Source organism: Canis lupus, chromosome 15 (assembly GCF_048164855.1).
Source record: "Canis lupus baileyi chromosome 15, mCanLup2.hap1, whole genome shotgun sequence".
Classification (NCBI taxonomy): domain Eukaryota; kingdom Metazoa; phylum Chordata; class Mammalia; order Carnivora; family Canidae; genus Canis; species Canis lupus.
Genome location: NC_132852.1, coordinates 45,205,259 through 45,219,796, shown reverse-complemented (window position 1 = coordinate 45,219,796; position 14,538 = coordinate 45,205,259). Strand labels below are relative to the sequence as shown.

Here is a 14,538-nt window from a genome sequence, read left to right as displayed (position 1 = left end):
TTTATTGGAAACTTGACCCGTCCAGTTTCGGTAGACTAATTTGTGTGTTGTGCAATTTGGAATTTGAATTTGGGGAGGGCAGAGATGGAGGGTTGGGATGGTTGAGGGTTACTTGGACTGAGTAAGGAAGAACTATGGATGAGCCTGAGAAGCAGCAGCAGACTTGGGAAATTTCTCTGTGTGCTAATGGTTTCTGGGTCTTCAATCCAGGCAGTGCTGGCCTTGGCTGCATCATGGACATCTCGACAAGTTGGTGAACGTACATTAACCGGGATCGTCATTGACAGTGGGGATGGGGTCACTCACGCTATCCCAGTGGTAAGCAGGATATTCAATGCTTCACTCTCTGGTAGGCCTCACCTAATTTTGAGGTAAGGGAAGAAATTAAAGAAAAAAATTCCTGTAATTAAATGCTTTAAATGTCATGGCTGTACTCAGAAAAGGTGATAAGTTTTAAACCCAGGTAGATGAGAAAAGACAGATGCCCTTTAACTGTGGCATTGGCAGTTTTAAATTTGTGGTGGCAAATGTCTGCAGGCAGGATGCCGGCCGTGGTTTGGACTCCGTGGCCTCTGCTTGCCTCTCCAGGGGTAGCGTCACCCGTGGAATTTTCCCGGCTTATATGCCGCACTGCTGGGGTCAACATCATCTCGGATCTAAGCTTGTTGGTGTGATGCACGATCATGTGAAGGATTCTCGCTGTGTTCTGTGACAGGATATGTATGGTTTTGACCACCTTATGCTTTAGAGGAATTACTTCTTGTTTTTTTAAAAATGTATTCAAGAACGAAGAAGGAGAGACTGACTGTACATTTTGACTTGCAGAATGCTCTGCAGTGTCACTTTTTGGTTTTAATTTTCAAAACATTATAGAAGTGATTCCTAATTCAGGCTTCAAGAGACATTTGTAGTCAGGAAGAAGAAAAACCACATTGTCCCATGCTCCCTCCTGGGGCCCCTGAGGGAGAGGGTTAGGGTGAGAAGGGGCAGGAGCCGATGACATCTGCAAATCTGAGCTGGGAGCACCTTCAGTCCCCTCTCAGCACACTTCCTCCTTTTCTGGGTCATTGTGAAGTGTTAGTGCCACTTGATGTGTGATGCTGACTGGAAAATCCTGGCATCGGCCTTTGCTCTGAGGTTGTGCCCTCAAAGCTTAGTGCAGACCAAGCCCTGGGGGTACATGCTGGAGGGCCTGTTGCTTGGCCCATCCCATGTCTTAAATGAGGAGAAGAAAACAAAACAGTTTTCACACCGTGTACAGGCCCACAGAGGAAGTGGTCCTAAAATTTTATCTGTTGTCTTTTTATCAGTTTTTTTCTGATTATAAAAATTACATTTGTTGTACAAAATTTGTATAAAACAGAGAAATGTGGAGAAGAAAATGATATGATCCATAAACCTGCCCAGAGAACCATACTATGCTTTTGTTTGGAGAGCTTTCCTGATTCTATTTCTTAGGTGCACACATATGCACATTTTAGGCAAAATTGGAATATTCTAAGTCTACTTTTGTATCTTAATTGTGTAATATGATCTTGAAATCATATTTTGCTTATTGACTTATCCCTAATGTTTCTTCTTATGGTTAAATATTCTGTAAAGAAATATTTAATAATTGCATGATAGCCCATCATATAGGTATGGGGTGTAATTCACTCATTTGTTTTCTTATTGTTGGACGTGTAGGGTTGTTTTTTTTTTTTTTAATGTTTTTAATGCTGTGATGAAACCAATACTTAATACTGGTCGGCTTCATTTTAGAAACTGTTACATGTAATGCATAGAAAATAATAATTGTGAGTAGTTTGTGTTAGCTAGTATTCTTGTGAGTTTAAGTTGATCATTTTATTTTAATAATTTGTGCATATCTTCTATTTCCATCTTAAAATATTTCACAAATATCTTGGACTCTGTGGAGAGGCCCAATCTTTTACTTCTAGAGTTCAGGTACATCAGAAAACACATGAGAGGATTTCAGGCACCTGTCCTGACAGCTTAACTGCTGACTGTGTTGTGTCTAGTGCTGGCATCATTAGCTCCGATTTGCCTGTGAGGTGAGGTGAGCTGGCAGCACAGAAGCCAGTGCTGTGATGTGGAACCTGGGGTGTCCCCTCTTTCTGCTGGACCCGTGGGAGGAAGCCCTCCACTCTGGCTACCAGCCCCCGGAGAGCGAGTAGGGTGTGGGCCCAAGCCTTGGCTTCCAAGCTGTGCCCTCAGGGCTGATGAGGGCTGGGCTGGGGCAGCCTGTGCATGAACTCCTGGCTGCAGTTCCCCTGCTGGCACCCTAGACGTGCAGCCGAGCCAGAGGGTCCCAACCCCTGACCAACACTGGCCTCAGACAGCACAGGGCTTAGGGTAACTTAGCAGAGTTATGTCTCACGAGTGCACTAAATGGGACCGCATAGCAAGTACCGAGTACATGCTCCCGGATGGTGCTACGTGCCTGCCTTACTCTTTCATTACATCCCCCTTGTAAAGCACGTGCAGGACTATTTGCCCATATTGTGGTGAAGGCCTTGGGTGACCTGGCTGACCCACTTGTCCGTGGTCACTCAGTCATGGGACAAGGATTTGAACTCGGTTGTCTGAGTCTCATCCCTATGAACTTAACCAAATTGTTGACTGTTAAACAGAAGTAGGTTTATAGTTGGTTTAATAGTTTATAGGTAAAGCTTTTTCCTTTTTGTTAGAGGAACATAAAAGTCTCCTGCTCTGACAACATGACTTTTTGGAAATGAACTGGTTTTTCCTCTTTTCGTTCCTGATGTAACCATTTCAGGCCTTACGGAGAGTCTCAGGTTGTGTTCACAGAATGGTGTGGGCAGTTATTTGAAACAACCTCTGGCCCTGAGCGCTGCTGCCCAGAGGCCCAGAGTGGGATTCCGTAGATGCTTGTTGTACCATGAGGGCCGGGAACCAGAGCCCTGGGAGCTCTTCCCTGCTGGAGTTACTCATTCCCATTGTTCTGCCTTCCTTCCTCCCCAGGCAGAAGGTTATGTCATTGGAAGCTGCATCAAACACATCCCGATTGCAGGTAGAGATATTACGTATTTCATTCAGCAGCTGCTAAGGGAGAGGGAGGTGGGAATCCCTCCTGAGCAATCACTGGAGACCGCAAAAGCCATTAAGGTAAAAACAGATGGGAAATGGGCCTGTTTGGGGGTGAGAGAGAAATGTTGTTTGGACACTTCCCCTTGCTACTGTCACCCCTGCTCCCACCTGCCCTCCCCTTCCCTCCCCTCCCCTTCCCTCCAGAGAATGTGGGTCGTACTCTGTTTACCACTTGAGTTAAGGGGCTGAAAGCCTCAAAGCTTAGCCTTTTCCTGTAAATGTAAACACTGTGGAAGTTCCAGCTGTAAGTGAGGACAGCTTGGTAGCTGGCGTTGAGCACAGGTGCACGGAGTAGGGCATCATTTAATTGGATGGAACCTTCAGGTAGTGGAGGGCACCTTCCCTCTGGGCTTCACGTCTGGATTAAGGAGCCAGCACCAGCAGTATTGGGAGTTCTGCAGAGTCAGGCAGTACCCAGGCTGTGGTCTAGCACCTGTTGTGTGAGGTTCTGTGCCCTGAGAATTACAGGGGAGAGTGATACTGTTCTTAAATCTGAAGTTGTTAAACAAAAACCATCTGTATTTCCTAGACTCTGGTTATTCAGCTGGAGAAGTTACAGGAAGTTTTAGAATTTAAATCCGTACGATTAGAAGAAAAATGGCTCATTGGTTCTTATTTAAAAGGTCTATTTGACTTGACCCATCAGTTTAGTCTTTTTTTTTTTTTTTTTTTTTTAATTTTTATTTTTGAGAGAGAGAGAGAGCACAAGCAGGGGTAAGAGGGAGAAGCAGACTCCTTGCTGAGCAGGGAGCTGGATATGGGGCTTGGTTCCAGGACTCTGAGGTCATGACCTGAGCCAAAGGCAGGTGCTTAACCGATGCCATCCAGGTATCCCCTGATGGACCCTTTTTGAAGTAACTTCTCTTTCTAGGTTTCAAAAAAAGGACAAATTATTTTTTTAGCCAAAATGCAAGAGATTTTTAGTAATGCAAGAATAATTACCATGGGCATGAAGAGGAGAGGGTCTTGTTTGTTTTTAGAGAGAAATGTAATTGTGAGGTGTGACATGTGATCATGAGCATCTCCCATGTCATGAAGACATGCTTGCTGAGCACAGTGGAATTTAAGGGGAGGCCAGCCTGAACCCCCTTCCCTCCCATTGAAGTACCAGTAATAGGCAAGTTGGAAGAAAGTCACCAGAGAGGACTCCCACGTTTTGCATGCCACTCTTGGTAAAAACAGTGGTACTTTTAGGACAAGGTCACTGGGATAGGCCAGGGCTCCTGCTAGTAGGGTGGCCAGCTGCCCCAGTGTCCCTGGGACTGGAGTGTCCAGGATTGAGTACTTCCAGGGCTAGAACAGTTTGCCCTGAGCAAACCCGAGGGCAGAGTTTAACAGAAGTATTATAAGACTTTGTTTTGAGACCAAAATATTTCCCAAGATTTTCCCTTTTTCCATGCCTTTCTTCAATGAAAGAGATTTGGATATTTGACCCATGTTCCTTCGTCACCTGTATCTATTACTGATGTGAATCAGGATCAGACTTCTTTCCCTGACATTCAGGGGCCAGTCTGGTGAGCATGAGAGTTCCATTTTTAGTCAAGATTTCTGAGTGAAATGACTTGTGCATCCTGGTCCCTGTGAAAATATTTACTTTACTCACAGGCTGTCTGGGGTCCAGTTGTGATTCTGAAATTGCCATTTAGGTTATGACCATGTGTCCTGCTCAGGTGTGAAGGCTGGGAGTCTTCCCATACTCTCCAGATGTGCTATGCTGGCCCGGTTGTGTGGATTAGCCCAGTGTTTGTTGTCGCCTCTCAGCTTCCTGTAAAGGAAGAGATCCTGGAAAGAGGATGGTACCCCAGTGCCGTGTGGCTACTGTGGCCATCTCCCATGCTCATGGGCAGGCCTGAGGCCGTGGAGCTCATGGCACACCATCCTTGTAGCATGAGTCCAGAATTTAAGACTCACACTGCTACACTGCACCTGGCTTTCCTACGGCATTTCGTGCCATCGGTTGAGCAGTTGAGATGCCATGAGGAACCGATCAGGCCTCTGACAGCTGAACGTCCTTGTTTCCAGCTTGGTAGATTTAACGTTGTATTGACTGATTCACCGTCTCTAGCATCAGGGAACCCAACGTGGTAACACACCTTGCCTTCTGGTCGTCTAATTCTGCTAGAGTATATTAAGGATGGTATTAGAATATGTTTCGGGGATTCTAAAACACTTTGAACTTAATATCAGGAAAACACCTGCTCAGGAAAACACCTGAGGAACTTCCAAAATGTGTAATGAGCACCAGCTGTGTGCCTGACACCGTGCCAGGTGTTGAACAGCCCACGTGGCTCTGCCCACAAGAAGCTTACTTTCAGAAGCTGGTACCCAAGTGCCACCTGTTGGTTTGCTGAGGTTAGCTGTGAGGACAAATGGCACACCCGGAGATTCCCAATTGAGCATTACCAGATGCTGAGGGAATGTTGTGTACGTTTCAGGTTGGCCGCTAATGCCAGGATGAAGATTATCCACAGGTTCTCTCTCTCTCTTGCAGCAGCAGCATATAGGACCCCCAGTCCTCCTGGCTACATCTGACTTTACTATTTTTTCAGTGGCATCTATCACCTTATACTGTGTCATTTACTTATTTATTATGGCTGTTGCTTATTGTTCAGCTCTCAGAGTGTGTGCTCCTGGGGTCAGGAATTTGTGTGTATGCTTGTCCCTTTGAACCTCCCGTGTGCCTAGGCACCCAGTAAATACTTGTCACAGAGCCCATGGCTGTGCCATGTCAGACTGCATGGCAGGTTAACAGCCGCATCATTGATGGTGGTGGGCATCAGGATTAGTCTACTGCACTCAGTGAGGGTCTGCTGGTCCAGAGGAGGACAGCAGTGAGTGCCTGGGTCAGCACCATGGGGGACCCCAGAGGAGTAAGGAAAGATGACAGGAGACAGGACACTTGGTAGACATGTTTAGACATTGTTTCAGATGAAATGGCAACAAAATCTAATAGAGGAAGGCTGAGATTTCTAGCTGAGTTGCAAAGAAAACAGACTTGCATGTTCAGAATCAAAGCCCAGTCCTGTCTGCTGTGAAAGACAACAGAGTGGGAGGCCTGATAACGTGTCCACACTGGAGTTCTGCTGTGTTTAATGCTTCGGGTCACTGGGTATTTGTTGGAGGGAAGGCACTCTGCCTCATTAATCCTTGGTGACGTCTTTGTGTTCCTGGCTGCAGGAGAAATACTGTTATATTTGCCCTGACATAGTCAAGGAATTTGCCAAGTATGATGTGGATCCCCGGAAGTGGATCAAGCAATACACGGGTATCAATGCGATCAACCAGAAGAAATTCATTATAGATGTTGGCTATGAAAGATTCCTGGGGCCTGAAATTTTCTTTCACCCAGAGGTAAGAGGTTTGCCTTTTGAGTTTGCCAAAGTAAGGCATGCGTAGAGCAATACTGCCACCTCATGTGCGTTGACATCAGCGCTGGGTGCAGGCCTGTCCTGAGGAAGACTGGCGTGCGCGTGGGTGCTGTGCGAGCAACATGGCGCCCTCGTGTGGTTTGTCTGTCTGGCTGTTACAGTTTGCATCTGCACAGACACACCTGATAGTTAAATAGTGATCCATCATACATACCATGGGTGGTTGGGAAGAGTAATGGGATTGTAATGGAATTACAATCAGTCTCACATGAATATGAAAATTAGTTGGTCTCAGGGACCAAATGAAAGTTGCGTCATTCTTAAAAAGTGGGGTCACATAGAATCTTTCCCTCTTTTGTGACCATCCTTTCTAATGCCAGTTTCTAACCCAGGACAGTTTGTCCTGCAGGGCAGTTAGAGCTTCTGTCGGAGGAGGACCAGCCTTTCCACTAGTTACATTATTTCCAAGAATTACAGATGTCATCATTTTGACTATTAGTCACGAAGAATGATTACTTTTGCAGGAGCAGTAATGAGGCAACATTTTAAGTTTTATTTGTATTCTGGTGGAAGTGGCACAAATGTCTGAGTTACTGTAATCTAATAACATGCTCGTTCACCCGTGCCTTTGGTGATACTGACTTAAAACAGACATAAAACTGACGGTGTCTGGTGAACAGCCAGAGAGTAACTAAATGTTACCTTCCTTCCTTGAGACTAAAGTACTTTAAAGCTTTTCTTGATTTTTAACATGTGCTTAAAATGTAATTGAATTGTTTATACTTTAGCATATTCAGCTTATAGAATTAAGTATAAGGCTGTTCACTCAGTAGCTTGATTATGACCATGTCCATTGCCTCATTTTAAAGCTTTTGTCATCAGGTCGGGGGCACCTGGGTGGCTCAGTTGGTTGTGTCTAACTCTTGATCTCAGCTTAGGTCTTGATCTCAGGGTCATAAGTTCTGAGGTCAGGTCGTGAGCTGGGTGTGGAGCCTGCTTTTTTTTTAAAAAAAAAGCCACCATCATCAGATATGACACCCCTCCTCTGATCTCCTAGCCCACCACACTGATCTTTCGTTGACTGTGGTTTTTGTTTTTGTTGTTGTTATATCTTGGCTAATTTTTTTTTAAAGATTTTATTTATTTATTTATTTATTTATTTATTTATTTATTTATTTATTTATTCATTCATTCATTCATTCATTTATTCATTCGTGAGAAACAGAGAGAGAGAGAGAGGCAGAGACACAGGCAGAGGGAGAAGCAGGCTCCATACAGGGAGCCCAATGCGGGACTCGATCCCGGGTCTCCAGGATCACACCCTGGGCTGAAGGCGGCCCTAAACCACTGAGCCACCCGGGCTATCCTAATTTTTTTTTCATAATGTGTATATTCATAAGCATTATTCTCATTATGTACTCATGGTGTTTCTCCTTATATATGCACACCATGCACAGGCTTTTATAGTCTCTTATCAGCATGATACACCATGTATTCCTAATGCAGGACTGGTCTCTTTGTTCAGTTTGATGATTTCCCTTCACTAAACCCACCCATCTCCTCTCTCGAGGGGATGTCTTCATCCTTAGACACAGTCACATTTAATTCATTTGACATATTATACATTCCAGTGTGAAGTTTTTAGGGGTATGGTAGATTCTGTGTCTGTTAAAGTTACTTTTTCAAAGAATTTTTCTTTTGTCCTATTGAGAGAAATGTATAATGTTTCTTTTGTATTTATATAAAATTTAGTTTGCCAACCCAGATTTTATGGAGTCCATCTCAGATGTCGTTGATGAAGTAATACAGAACTGCCCCATCGATGTGCGGCGTCCGCTCTATAAGGTATAAGCTGCCTGGGTAAGGTGCTTTGATTCACTTTAGCATTAAAGACTATCAGACATTTATGCAGACATTCCTATTGCACTCTTGTTTGATAGGCTTTGTTAAAGGCCAGTGTGAAGGTAAGATATTTTTCTTAGAGTGAGGATGACCTAAATATTTGGATGTATGACTCAGTTAACTGGAAATATTTAAATATTCTAGTATTTTCTACTCTTACCTGGCAAGCTGTATTTTCCCTTGGACACTTGACCATGTGTGTTAATTGAAAGATAAGAGTGATACTTCCCTCTCATGCTTTCTGTGAAATCCACTGGTCCTGTTTCTTGCATATTTAGGTTTGGTGCCAAGTGTGGTGTTGCCAGAAGAAGTTAGAGCCTGAGATGAAACAGTCAAAGAGAAAATGCTCATGTAATATTTGTTCCAGAATTCTTTGATTACAAGGAATTTTGGAACTTGAAATGAGAAAAAGCCCATGTAATTATAGGATAAAAGGAAATATTGCTGAGCCACATATTGAGAGCAGAACGTGGAGGTCTGTTGGCTTTTGTCGTGAACTGACTTCTGCCTGAGAGTGTCCCACTGTCCGCCAGGGGCCCCGGCTCCGGCCTACCTTACCCATGCTCCAGGCGTGGCATGTGACAGGACAGAGAATCCGGCTCAGTGATTCTTGTTTCATGTTTACAGTGGTTTTTGAGGAGAGTGAGGTAAATCAGGCTAACTTCAAATGGAGTGATGTCTACAGTGTGTATTGTTCAGTGAGAAAGCACGTTACAAAATTTACACGTGGTATTACCATGTGGTATAGAGTTTGTGTGTGCTCATAAGAAAATGATTTGAATGATTGTGCAGGATCTTTGGGGGTGAGGAATGGATAGCTTTTACTTTCTACCTTTTGTATTTTAAAATTATTAGAAATTTTATAGCTAGACAAGCTGTATTTTTATGATTGGAAAAAATTCACTATGTAGAGAACTTTTTATAGGTGAAAACAAAGTATAATTCTTTTTTTATTTGTTGCATATTCTTAACATCTTTCTCCTCCAGTGAAAAGTGCAAGGAAGGGGAACTGAAGGCAGACCAGGGGATTAAGGCTTCCCGTTTTTACTGTGAGCATCACCCAGGCTGATCCCCCTCCTTAACTCCCACTAGATGCTGCCGGCTGTGCCATCTCCTCCCCGAAGGCGAGGAGCACGTGTGCACCATGTGCAAGTGTGCGCAGCTTCTGCCAGTTGCTGTGGATTGCTCCTCATGGGGTTACATTTCTCAGGACAGTTTAGTTCATGAGCAGTGGATTTCTAGGCTTCTTGAAGAAGAGATGGCCTCGGAGACTGTGTGGACCGGGCCCCAGAGGTGGGCCAAGTGGAGCAGATGGTGCTCAGGCTTTCTTTGGCTCCACTTGCCATCTCCTGTCATAGGACAGGTGCGGTATCCCCAGTGACTGGGACTGTAAGGTTGGGCAGTGGGACAGTCTCTGCTGCTTAGAAAAGACGCGACCATCTTTCCTTTTCCCTGGGGTCACCTGGAGGAGTCGGCCGGCCTCTCGTCTCTTTCCTTGTGGGGCGCCTGCTGCTTCCTGTGACCAGTAATTACACTGGGACGCCGTTTCCAGGTGCAGAATCTTTAAGTTGCTAACAACAGTGTGCTAATAACAGAGTCATCAGAGAGAAGGATTACAAGTGGGAGAGAGTATGACTTATAAAGTGGAGGAGGGAAAAGGAGTTTTGGGGGTTGGGAGTGAGAAAGTCTTCTGCAGAGGCTGTTCAGATCCGGATACTTTGTCTCCTCACCACTCAGGGGATCTAGCTTCCAATTCTGTTTGCTTTTTAGACATTTCCAGGTGACTTCCCCATAGCTGCCACAGAAGCTACACATGTGTAGTCCCTGCTTACATTTTGTCTCCTAAATTGCTAAGTTGACCTCCCTGTCATCACCTGACAGAAAGGTTGGGCTGTATCACCAGCAGCCCCAGGCTGGTGAGACCTGGTGACTCTCATGGAGTGAAAGTGAGGAAATACCAGCTAGTCACTTCACTTCATGGTCATCCGCCCAGGGGGTGTGGGGTGAAGGTGGGTGAGAAGTGTGGGGAGACCTTCCCTTGGTGCTGGTGGCTGTGCCCATGGCTGGGCTGGGGGCTGGAGGTGGTGAGCATAGAGCCTGTGTCGAGGGTCGGGCAATGGGATGCAGAGGCCGCTGTGCAGTGTGGTTGGGGGACAGTCAGGACCGGCAGTGACACTAATGCAAGGACATTAACCCTATTAATATTTCTCAATTTATTATTATTTTTTAAGATTTTGTTTATGTATTTATTTACAGAGAGCGAATGAGTTGAGGGAAGGGCATACAGAGAGAGAATCTCCAGCAGATACCATGCTGAGCGTGGAGCTGGCTGTGGGGTTGGATCTCATGACCCTAAGATCATGTCCTGAGCCAAAACCAAGAGCCGGTTGCTTAACTGACCGAGCCCCCCAGGGACCCCATACCAACATATATTTAAAGTTTCAGATTTCTATCAGTGCTGTGCTCAGGAAGTTGGAGAAAGTGCTTGAGCTGCTAAGTGTAATTTTTTAAATGATTGGAAATTTCAGATTTGTTTTGTGCCTAATTGGTATCTGGGTGCCCCTTACCTTGTTCAGAAACAACCTTGAGCATCTCCATCTGTGAACAGATTTCTCTTGAAGAAATTACATCATTTGCATTTGGTAAATAGTGATACGAGCTGAGAACTGGATGAAACATGTTCCTCACAGCCTTGTTGTGAGGTAGCTGTGGTTTCTCCTCCTGTGAGGTGGCCGCTGTGCCTGGCAGCCCTGCTGTGTCCCAGAGGCCTGTCACGTGCAGGGACTTGGTCTTTTATTCCTCACATACGTGTTGAGGACGATGATCTTGTTTACAGATCAGAAGATTGAGCTTTGAGAGGAGTTAAGTGCAGGAGAGTCATGTAGCCACTTAGTGGTGCAGCTGGATTTTGAGACCAGGCTGCATCCCACATCTTTGAAAACTCATCTGTGTTTCACCACGTGACACTGAAAATTATGTCAAATGTGGGAGGGGAATGAGTCTCCAAAGACAGAAGCCCTGTCCCTGACCACCCTTAGGACTGCCATCTCCCCGTGGCTTGGGAGGGGCCGCAGTTATTGTGTTGGTGCTGAGTCAGACTTGTGCACCCTCAGCCACCCAAGTTTTTCTGTGGTGGCCTCTGCAGGGTTATCGCAGCCTTGCAGGTGGCCTAGAATTCAAGTAGGGTTGATTGGGGGCAGGAGGCACTGACCGTGCTTTTCTCCTTTGTCATGTGGCCAGGCTCTGTGCCCCGTGGGGAGAGGGGGACACAGAGAGCACCGCACCCCTTTGCTGCTTTCATGAGATACCAGAGTAGATTAGAATGCATCACAGGGAACCCTGCCCCTGAGATCCCTATGCTCAGCAGTGAAGGTTTCTGTGTTTGCTCAAGGGACACATCGTGTGGGGCGGCACCACCTAGAGCATCGCCTTACTGGGCACCTGCGCAGTGCTGGCAGGCCACTTCGGCTGTTCTCCATGGCATCCCTGGGCTTGGGCGGTGGGGAGGGGTGACTGAATGTCTGCTGGGCACCCCAGCTCTACCTGGCCACCACAGAAGAGACTTGTTTCCAGAACACGGGGCTTGCTGGGTGCGTCGAAGTTTAATAGAGAAGCCTCCAGATACCTGCCAGGTAGTGGCTGTCACAGCACATTCTCCTCAGGGTGATTTTCCTGCAAAAGGCCAGATGGTAGAGGTTTCCAGCTTCCAGACCATCCATTCTGCTGCGTTTACTCAGCTCTGCTAAGGCTGCTGGGATGATGTGCGGCTGGCCGGAGGTGCTGTTCCCAGGAACTTGATGGAAATGGTCAGCCTGTTGGAGAGAGAATTGCTTTTGAAAGCCCAGCATCAGGACGCCTTCCCGACGAGGTCTCACAGGCTGGATGTCAGGTGTGGCCTCGGTGGGCCACCCTGAGGAAGGATGTCGTAAACAGTTCCTAGCAGGCTCCTTTCGCTTCCAGGCACTCGGGTCTCCCACCTGCAAAGGACAGAGTGGACTCAGTTTCCTGAGCTGCCCCTGCATGGTGTCATGAAGGGGTTCTCCTGGGGCTTCATGGTTTTGACTCCTTCTGTTCTTTTGGTCCCGCTTTCCTCCCTCCCCTCCTGCTAAGTGTGGACTTGGCTTTGTCACGGAGCCTTTCAGCTAAGCTTCTGTGTTCGTGAAACGCACAGATGTGTGCATTTGTGGGTTTGAACAACTAGATCTAAGATACTGTTAGTTGGAAGATGCACTGTAGACACTGGAGCAGAACAGGCAGTGGCCTTGCTCAAGTGCCATGAGGCGGCGTCCTTCCAGCTCAGTCTTCCTGCTCTGCCACTCTCTTCCCATCACCGCTGCTGCTTCCCACCTGCTGGGCCTCCTTGTTAGTGGCTTCAGCACCTGCCACGAGCTCCAGCGGTGTTGGGGAGACCTGGTCCTCACCTACAGAAGCTCATGACTGGAAAGAGGAAGTATCCCATGTGCTGAGCCCTGAGGGACAAGCTGCCTAGGTGGGTACCCCCCAGGTGTAGGTGTGGGCTCCTGACCTCACAGCCACTGTGCGCCGTCCCCACCGTTCCCACAGCCTCACTCGGGCCTCTGTGGTGGCCAACACAGTGGCAGTAGGGCCCTAGAGACCTAGCAGAAAGGAGTACTGAGCCAGCCCTCGGCTTTAGGGGAAGTGGCCTTCCCTTTGGCCAGCTTGGTCCTGGTGCTGCTGTCCAGTCCAGCCGGGCCAAGACTTCTGTTGTTTACCAGATGCAGTCTTGGTGACCACAGGGGGTTTCTTGGAGGAAGGGAGTGGGGGAGGCCTTCTTTAGGCTCTGTGGAGACACCTGAGACATTCCTGGTCCTTGCATCGGCACCTCATGCAGGCCCGTAGACAAGAAAGAGGTGGTGGATGAGTCAGAATAAGAGGTGGCTGTAAAAATTTAGAGTCTATAGAAACAAAACAGATTTTCATTTTTACCTTTATTTGCCTTTTAAAATATTTTTATTCTTAAGTAATCTCTACACCCAACGTGGGGCTTGAACTCAAAACCCCCAGATCAAGAGTTGCATGTTCCACTGACTGAGCCAGTCAGAAGCCCCATAATTTTTTGACAAAAGTAATCATAATCTAATTTTTTTTCGTCCTGGCCTGTAGAGTAAAAGGATAGGTGTTCACACGCCCCCCATTCTGTATTCAGCTGCTATATTATGGAGGTGGGGGCCTGGCGGTGGGGTCTCCCGTGAGGGCCCAGGCTTGCTTGGGCCTGTGGTTTCCCCAAAAGGCCAAGTCATTACAAGGAGCGGGTGCTTCTGGAAACCAGAAGTGCTCATCCCTGGCTGCCTGTGGCCAGCACCTGGAGTGCTAACATATCCACTTGCCCGGGTCCCACCCTGGAGATTCTGATAGAACTAGGCTGGGCCTGGGCATTGGGAATTTAAAATCTTCCCAGATGATTCTAATGTACAGCTGAATTGAGAACCACTGTTAGTGACTTGTTCACTCCTGGATTCGTCAGCGTTTAGTGACTTTTATGCTTTACTTGAGGGCAAAGCCAAGCTTGAGTTCTTTGTAGTGTAACTGGATGTCTTCTATTTCTGCTCTGTTTGTCAGCTGAGTGCACCACTCAATACAAGACCCTACTGTTGCTAAATTAGAAGATGTGAGTGTGTCTGAGAGGTGGTTCTTGTCTTCAAGAGCTTATAAAAAAGCTACAAATAATACTGAAATGATTCTAATGGAACCACTACAAGCTAAATGTCATTAAAATGAGTCATGCAAATTATGGTAATTGAGAGAAGGGACCGATTGCATTTAATTAGAGGGAATCCTGAAAGGCTGCAGAGGTGGCAGTTGAGCAGTGTCTGAGGGCTCAGCCTGGGGGGTGGTGGGGGTGAGTCAGGAGACAGAACTTCACAGGTAGCAGTGGGAGGGAAAGCAGGGCAGGTGTTTCAGAAACCTGTTTTGGGTGGATTCTAAGGAGGCACTGATGGTAGTCAGAAACAGATCTAGTCAGAAACAAGGCAAGGCCAGCGATAAAATACTGGTAAATGTGCTTTAGCAGTGGGTTGGGAGTTGTTAAAAAGTCTTATTCAGTATGTTTGTCAAGCAGATGTGAATATATCTTGATATAGATCAAGGAACAATTTTTCTGTAACAAATACCTTGAATTGGGTATATGTATTTTAAT

The 14,538-nt window shown here is 46.4% G+C and overlaps 1 protein-coding gene across 6 annotated transcripts in view; it reads left to right on the top strand.

The window, feature by feature from the left end:
• ACTR3B (actin related protein 3B) overlaps nucleotides 1-14,538 on the top strand; it is an 84,745-nt gene that overhangs the window by 45,353 nt on the left and 24,854 nt on the right. For all 6 annotated transcript variants that reach the window (XM_072776863.1, XM_072776869.1, XM_072776868.1 and 3 more), the window contains 4 exons: nucleotides 211-318; nucleotides 2,986-3,129; nucleotides 6,289-6,462; nucleotides 8,232-8,324. In XM_072776863.1, the coding sequence (XP_072632964.1) occupies nucleotides 211-318; nucleotides 2,986-3,129; nucleotides 6,289-6,462; nucleotides 8,232-8,324 (519 nt within the window). The remainder of the gene's footprint in view (nucleotides 1-210; nucleotides 319-2,985; nucleotides 3,130-6,288; nucleotides 6,463-8,231; nucleotides 8,325-14,538) is intronic.